Source organism: Archocentrus centrarchus, chromosome 3 (assembly GCF_007364275.1).
Source record: "Archocentrus centrarchus isolate MPI-CPG fArcCen1 chromosome 3, fArcCen1, whole genome shotgun sequence".
NCBI classification, from domain to species: domain Eukaryota; kingdom Metazoa; phylum Chordata; class Actinopteri; order Cichliformes; family Cichlidae; genus Archocentrus; species Archocentrus centrarchus.
The window spans coordinates 34,676,246-34,684,974 of record NC_044348.1 but is presented as its reverse complement, the minus strand read 5'-3'; the positions used below and the strand labels follow the sequence as shown (position 1 = coordinate 34,684,974).

General features: G+C 42.1%; 1 protein-coding gene across 1 annotated transcript in view; it reads right to left on the bottom strand.

The window, feature by feature from the left end:
* The window catches only part of LOC115778226 (neural-cadherin-like), a 319,537-nt gene that overhangs the window by 60,507 nt on the left and 250,301 nt on the right, over positions 1–8,729 (bottom strand). The window contains 2 exon segments of the mRNA XM_030726290.1: positions 7,338–7,461; positions 8,550–8,677. Coding sequence (XP_030582150.1) covers positions 7,338–7,461; positions 8,550–8,677 — 252 coding nt within the window.

The window sequence follows — 8,729 nt, the reverse complement described above, 5'->3', positions numbered from 1 at the left end:
TCAGACCAGAATTATAATAAATAAATAAAAGCAAACCAAAAAAGTTTAAGACATAAGAAATAACAATGTTTGCATGCAGTGTGTTATTCAGTGACCTTGCTGCTTATATGGAATAACTCACTGCAGCTCCTGAATAGTAAAAGTTTCCTCTTCCACCCATAAATGTCTCTGATATGAAGGTTTAGTGGTTTACCTTATTTTCAGTGTTGTGTTTGTTAGCAGTGTGATCTGAAGGTGTCATTTGTTAAGAGTTACAGACGTATGAACTAAACTTGTAAACAGAACAATAAGAATGGTGTCCTGGAGGATCTCCTCCCAGACCTGGACCAGAGCATCACTGAGCTCCTGGACAGTCTGAGGTGCAGCCTGGTGACGTTGGATGGACCAAAACATGATGTCCCAGAGGATGGATTTATGTCAGGTGAACGTGGGGGGCCAGTCAGTGGAATCAATTCCTTCATCCTCCAGGAACTGCCTGCATACTCTCACCACATGAGGCACCAGGAGGAACCCAGGACCCACTGCATCAGCGTAGGGTCTGACAGTGGGTCCTGCTCTTGTCTGTGATAAGCACAGGGTGCCAGTGGTGGACGTGCCAACTCTGGTATTCTATGGCAAATGCCAGTCAGGCTCCATGGTGCCAGGCAGTGAGCACAGGGCCCACCAGAGGATGATGGGCCCTCAGGCCGCCCTCATGAAGACTGTGTTTGCTCAGAGACATTCACACCAGTGGCTGCTGGAGGTCATTTTGTAGTTTTGCAGGGCTCATCCTGTTCCTCCTTGCACAAAGGAGCAGATCCCGGTCCTGCTGATGGGTTAAGGACCTTCTATGGCTATACTCTGATTAAAAATTGTTCTTTAAACTGTTCTTTAATAACTTTGAACAGTGCATTTAGGCAGGTAAGATGCTGTCTACATGTTCATGAAATACTGTTGAATGGATGTATTTAAAGCCTCCTACTCAAACCTGATCCAGACAGGATGACAGTGAACAAGTGAAGGAATGATCTGAGTGAGCTGCTGCTCTTCAGTGGAAATTACTGTCTTGATGTGATAAAGGTAATGTTAGTGCTAGCTGACCATGATCAACACTGAGAGCAGGATTCAAGTTAAGGATTGACTGTTGGCGATTGGCCAAGTCCAGGTGGCAGGTTTGGGTTTTTTGGATGACATATTTAACAGTGAAAAAGCATCTTTTTTGATATGGTGGCAAAAAAACGCTGCTGTCAATTTATTTGGAAAGAAAGACGCAGATAAACACCTTAAGATTACCAAGCCACCTAAACCCAAATTTGCTCAATGAACTCAGAGACGACCTGGAACTTTCCATCCAAACTGAGACACGCAGTACCAGCAGGAACAAAACTTCAACTTTATGTGTCGGCTTCTTTTCAAAGTACTGTGGCTTCTGTGGCAGGTGTTTCACAGCCTGAGCAATGGGGTTCAAAGCCTAGCAAAGTTTTATTACACTCAAATAAACAGTTAAATAATTCATTAATTAAACTGCTATAACTTCAGGACCATGGACAGCGCCGGAGGTTTTCATGGTGATTCATGAGCTGTGCTCTGACACACGACTGTTTTTAGTGGTGGACCTGCACAAATTCACTTGCATGTACTTTGACAATATGTGGCATAGAGATAAAACACACACACACACACACACACACACACACACACACACACACACACACACACACACACACACACACACACACACACGACTTCCCCATGAAATCTGCAAATCCATTTGTTTTTGTTTTTTTAATAAATCCAATAATTGTGTACTGTCGTCACCAGAGTATAGAAAAAAGCTTTTGTCAATCAGGCATTTCCACTTCATTTTCTCCCTTGAGGGGCTGTAAGTTGTCTTAATACAAGAGTACTACACACAATGTCAAAATGCTGTCATATAGCTTACAGTTCTACAGCAGAGCCGGTCAATTACTGAAGCCTGTTTCTATCATAACAATCGTCTGCCAGACTTCCATTGTTTTAGCATATGCTTGTATGAGCTATATTTATACGCTTTTCTGATTACAATTAACAGGCTGTGCCTGTTACCAATTACCAACAGCCGAATATCACCTCTTAGTTTGCGACCTTGCTCTAAATCTTGTCAGATTGAGCGTTTCATATTGTTCTGACTGCAAATGTGTTTAGAAAATATCGCAACTTTTAAAAAATCACCCGCAAAAGTAACCACAGCTATCAGCGCTATTAGAGCTCACACACTCCTCTGCCCTATTTAATAAATCTGGCTCCAGTTCTGATAAATAACTTGTAAAGTAGAGTTACTCAATAGCCCACAAGGGGGCGCTTCATTTCTGTTGGTTTTGTTGAGCTACAGTGGAGAGGAGTTAACAGACACGCACTCAGATTCTCTTGTGTATGACTAGTTTTTGGGGCGACAGTGGCTGGTTAGAAATTTTTAATAACTCTAACCCCAGTGGTTAATGTTTGGGAACTGGATTTGTCTGCAGGGCTCATGGACACTGACACTCATTATCAAACACTGAGTGCGCTCTAAGAGGTGAGGTAATTCCTACAGCTTTTCTAGAGCTAAAAATCACTGATGAACAACAGACTGAAATATTTTCCATGTTTGTTGACTAAAATTGAGCAAAAGCTAATAAAAAAGAAGCCTGGCTCTTACAGGTGGGATAAAATACGAATATCACAATATATTATAATACTTCCTGTTCTTCTATGATTATACAGTGGCACATTTACATATTTTTCTTAAAAGCTGCTCTAAACATATTCCCACTAATACATACCTGAGTCACATGAACATAAAATGAATGTTACTAAAACAAATGAAATAGAAGAAAGTACAGAGATGTCTGAAAAACACAGAAAAACTAATCACAGAGCGAATGAAAGAAACAGAATAATATATTAGTGTGATATTACAGCCGTGATGGGCTGCTGGCTTTAAGTCAATCACCTATCAGCTAAACTAGCAAACATCTCATCCTGGTACTTCCTGGTAACAAAGACAGAAAGAAGAAAATGTTTGATGACTCGACACAGTTTTTCCTGTTCACTTGTGTGTTGTGTCTGCCCACTTGTGTTTCCTAATCAAGGAAGGCTGAACCATTCATCACTGCATGTAAACAAGGTTAAATATGATTTACTCTCCCACTGGTGTTCACACTTTCACTTCACGCTGGAAGTGGGACATGAAATAATAAATCTGTTCGTGTCTTCCTCTCCTCTCCTCCTGTGTACAAAGGTTCACACACACACACACACACACACACACTCACACTCAGCTCTGCTCTTCTGTCTGAGCCACAATTAGCAGCTACTTTTACAGCAGGTGGAGAGCCCTAAATTTATCCCTCCACATTTGTCCTTCTGTCACACAGATGCTGCAGCGTATTAAAGATGAATATATAGAATAACTGTCCTGATACCTCTGTTATCGTTTGTATCGTGATAGTGAGCCGGTCTGTGATGCACACACCCGCTGCTGGTACGGGGCACCGTCAGCTACCTCTAACCCATCGGAAACAGACGATGTTGCTATAGCAACAAATGTGACACACTGGAACGAAACACCACCAGAGGAAAAGGAAAAAATTAAAATTAAAAAATAAAAATCATACAATGCCGGAACATGTCCATCAACATTATTAATCATCAGCACGCCTACTGTTCCTTGCTTTTGGAGATTTGTTATACTCATGTCCGCCCACACACAATCATGCAGATTCCTCTCATTAGTACACAGTGTTTGTGCAGCCTCCTGCTACATCCCTGGCTAAGGTAAACCACACCGACTCCAAGCCTTCAGCACAGCACAAAGAGACATCCTTTAATATCACCACTCTTGAGATTCAACATCTTAACAGAGCCTTCAAACAGTCTCCTGAATGGGTACAAATAAACTGCATTTACAGAGACAACAGTTCTAAAAGCCAGCCCTAGAGGCCCCGTGGCTCCGCACACCTAACCAGAGAGCTGAATAAAAGCATGTTTGAATTGACTGGCCAAGGTTGTTTTTCATTTAAACACAAGTGTGCTGAATAATAACTGCTTTTTCCCACAAAACACCTGGGCTATTACTTGGCTACACACAGACACCTGCACACACAGACATGCTTTATTAGTGAACTGAAGAGGTGTCCTCACAATGTGAGTGGACCACCAGAAAAAAGAGAGGAGGAGACCATGGGCGCGCGCACACACACACACACACACACACACACACACACACACACACACACACACACACACACACAATATAAAATGCACAAATACAATTTCTTCTGACTGCATGATGATGGAAATGTGTCAGCTGCACAGATGTGTGTTTAAAACATCTGCATCATGAGTGTATTTGTTTTAGCAGACTGCTTTTTAACAGCATACATGTGTGCAGGATGCAAAGAGAGCGACACATGCCTGTAATGAACCCGTCTGCGCTGACACTGACCTCATTAAACAGAACAAGTATTGGGCTAAAGTGACAGATAGGTTGAGTAGTAGTTGGCTCGTGATATTTGGCTCACATTAGCGACTGTTTTTATTGGTTCGCTGGTCAGGCTAATCAATTAACTCAGCCGTCCTAGCGTGTTAAATGCTCATGTGTTCCAGGCTCAAAGCAAGCCACAAATAAGCCACGGTGAGCCAGAGTTTTCTCTTAGTTACACACACACACACACACACACACACAGACACACACGGTGTTAGAGGGTGACCATAATCCAGACAATGATAAACAGCAGTCTCCCAATAATTCTCTCAACACTGAGTCATATACCATCCTCTGTTATGACCAGTGAAATATAATTTCATAAATTATTTAGAATATAATCTTAAACTGCACAAACCAATCTCCATTTTACTCCTAGAAATACGATCCCCTGCACCTCCATAATGTGGGGCTCATGTGCTTTAAATTTAGGAAAGAAATCTATCACACACGGCGCTGGCATTATGGAATCAAGAGGAGAAAAACTATTTTGCTCATCTGCATTAAAAAGCATATCAGGGCTGTCCACATAAATTTCTGTGTACATTTGGTCAAAATCGTCCACCTCAGCATTTGAAAAAGTTCACTGAAAGGGTCGAGCAAGATATGCTGCTACCGATGCTCATTTCTCTGCACTTAATTTGAGGCCGTCACTACTGCAGAGTGCAACATACAGTTAAAATAAAAAGTGGGTGATTAATCAGGTTTTAAAAACACTTTTGGCTTCCAACTATCATAAAAAAGATAATCGGGATAAAACGATTCCTCTTTTCCTTTTCCTGTGAAGTGGTAACCTTTGGGGCTGAAAAATGACACCAAGTACGACATCTGCAGTTCCTCCTGTGGCTACTTGAGACCGCCTCTAAAAGCAAGTCTAACCACAGACTCCCCCGTTACAAAGCTCAGCTTTACAGCATTAAAAATCATCATAGGGGGTGGGGGCAACTAGTGCCTTATTTTTTCAGTCTACCTGCATTTGTCAATGATGACTAGTTGCCAAATGTTGTTTACCTGCTCACTGTTCTTTGTCTTTTTAGTGTCTTTTTTTTTCCTTCCCCCTTTTATCTATTTTTGTAACTTTGCTATATTGGAAAACTTTAATAAAAAAATTGAGGGAAAAAAAATCATCAAAAGTTTTGGCTTCTATGGATAGTTTTGGTTTGATTGGCAGCTGTAGCCGAACGGCATCTTTTAGGGCCCCCTTCAACTAACTGGTCACTAAACTGGAGCTCTCTAGCACAACTGGGAATGATGTCATTTAATGGACATATCAAACGAACAACATGCCTTCAGTTTGGTAACATTAATGCAAAGCCCAGAAACCAATGTGTGACATCATGTTGGCCATTTCAGTCTTTTACACTGTTAGAAATCAAGTGCACACCTCTTCTTTGCAGCAGGACCTCCATACAACCCAAACTCAGAGTTAGCTTCAGCTTCAGGAAAGCTGATGAAATGAGTCTGCTCCATACAGAGGAAGCTTACCTTCCAGCAGGGCCCAGCAAAGGTGTCAGTGAGCTTTTAGCTCTTTGTTACTCACCATGTGGCTACCATCCTGTTGCTCTTCCCTCAGCCCCAACCGGTGATGGCTGCCCCTCCCTGAGCCTGGTTCTACTGGAGGTTTTTTCCTCCCCACTGTCACCAAGTGTTTGCTCATAGGGGGTCGTTTTGACTGTTTGGTTTTCTCTGTAATTATTGTGGGGTCTTTACCTTACAATATAAAGCGCCTTGAGGTGACTGTTTGCTGTGATTTGGTGCCATTTAAATCAAATTGAATTTAAATGAATCCTTTCAGCACCCAGAGACATCCTACAGTGGACCCCCCCCCCCCCCCCATTTTTTACAGGAAAATTCCCTGTAAAAAGTTAAATAAATACAATATGCTTAAATCAATGAATAATCATGACAAATAATAAAGACAATAATGACCTATATGAGAATCCTGCTCCTCAAGTGTGTAAAGAAAATGCAGCAAAGCCATTACCAGACTGTGGAGGACAGTTTACTGCAGGTTTAAACTCTAAGTCTAAATCACAAATGCCACTACTGAACAGAAGCACCAAATATGAGAGTGTGACATTATCACAAGCAGTGAGTAACAAAGGTAATTTAAAAAACTTTAATAGGCAACACAAAACCTATTTGGAGCAGAAAGTCAAACACCTTCCAAGTAGGCCCATTTAATTTCTAATTTTCTGCCATGTGAGTTTTGATTATCAGGGAACCCACATCTCACCCAATCTTTGGCAATCCAGTCTGAAAAGGCTGACATTTATGTCTAAATACCAGTTAAAGCAGGCGAGGCTCAGCAGTTTTGGATGGAGAGGGGCAAAATTTAACAGTCACAGCTTTATTTGATTCCAAGCCAAAGAAATTGCAGCAAAAAGTGCAATTTTAACCAAAGTTTCAGGCTTCAGAGGCTGCAGGTTCACACGAGGCTATCATGAGAGAAACCTGTGTTCACACAGAAATGATGTGGATTCAGTTGGGGTTGGGCTCAGATTGTCATGGCTGAGTATGGAGCCCTTGACTTTTTAACTCCAGCAGCGCTGGTTACTTGAAAGTCTCGATTGGAAGTCAGACTGGGCAGAAGGGGAAAGGTTCATATTCCATTTCACTCTTTAAGTGCATGTGTGCAGCACTTGAAATTTCTTTGAGGTTGCAGTTAAAAGCATTAAAAAAAAACCATCTCTCACATGGCACAAGGGGACTGTGAATGTTGGAGCCCACTATTAATCCATTTATCAGCTGGACTGCAGGTGTAAGTTTAACTCTGCTTGCATGCTGCTGAGCTAATGGACGTGCGGCTCCGTACGGGCGTGCACGTGTGTCGTTGCATTATAAAGCATGTTACCTTGCTGTCCACGATGAGGTTACGGATGCAGCCGGTGAAGTGCTTGTGCTGAAGCTGGGGGTAGATGTAGGGGATGTCCTCGTTCACACCACCGAGCTGAAGCACCTGACTCATGTTCAGGTGTCTAAAACACAGAGAGAGACGGACAGAAGGATTTAAAAAAAAAAAAGAGTTTCAAAGCTGCTGCTTTCATTCTTCTTCTTCTAGCATTCGAAACAGGGACTCAAACACAACATCAGCTTCATCATTTCAGTCGACTCATAACTAAGTCAGCTGATTAAAACGTGAAGAATAATTTCTGTTTTTTTCTCGATGCCCTCTCCTTTTCCTGTTTGCTCTCTTTATGAGAGAGAAGTTGAATCATAAAGACGATGGTGCTCAAAAACAACAATGATGAGCTTATCCTCCACTTCTGATTGTTGATGGTGTCAGGAGCATCCACAGCCCGTGGAAGAGGCGTTCACGGCCCAGCAGCAAGAGAATTTCCCATCAAAGCTGAAACGTTTTCAGCTGCCGTCTGCCGGCAATATAAAAATATGAGATGTCACATGTATGACCTCATGGCCAAACAGCACGAGTCTGTTTGTTTCTTTTTAGTATTTTCTTAAATATTTTTGTGACTGAGCCAAAAAAATTCTGCAGTTAGTTTTATAGTTATGACGAGGCTTAAATGAGCATCATTTCTTCCCAATTTTTAACATAAACTCATTAAATAATACAAAATCAACACAAAGTGGTTATTTCTGGGTAACGTCTGCAGTTACTTTTGCAAAACAGCACATGAGCAACACTAATACAACACAAGCAGAGAGCTCACGGCCTCATCGGCCTGTTTATGTGTATTTCTGGTCTCCTTGTGTCCTATGTTTTAGGTAAGTGTTGGAAATGTCAATGCAACTTTCATAATCTATGTGACAGTTTGTATCTAAGAACTATTTGGCTTTACACAAACAGTACATGAGTGCAGTTTAGCTGCTTCTTCTGTGGACACAGCGACGCAGCGCTCCATCATAACCACTGCGTAACACTCAGAATCAAAGCAGCATGAAAGCAGCAGAGCCGAACTGGAGGCTGCACCTCTTCTTTTAGCAGCCTTGTTGAAAACGAGAGCCTGAAAATGGTCCAAATTAGAAGCAAACTAACTCTGAGCTGCACAGAAAGCAGCTGTCTGTCAAAAACTGTGCGTGCGGCTGTTCGGGTGCTTGTTTTGACCTGTCAGTGTTGGGTGTAACGCCCATCACTTCGCAGGAAGAGTGGTCCTGAGTGGTCAGCCAGCTACCCAGACCCTCCATTTCCATCACTGCTGCCCCCGAACATCGATCCAGGGTGAAACGCACTTCCTGCAGAGAAAACAAACAAGCACATGCTGTAGAGAGCTAATGTTTTAATAAA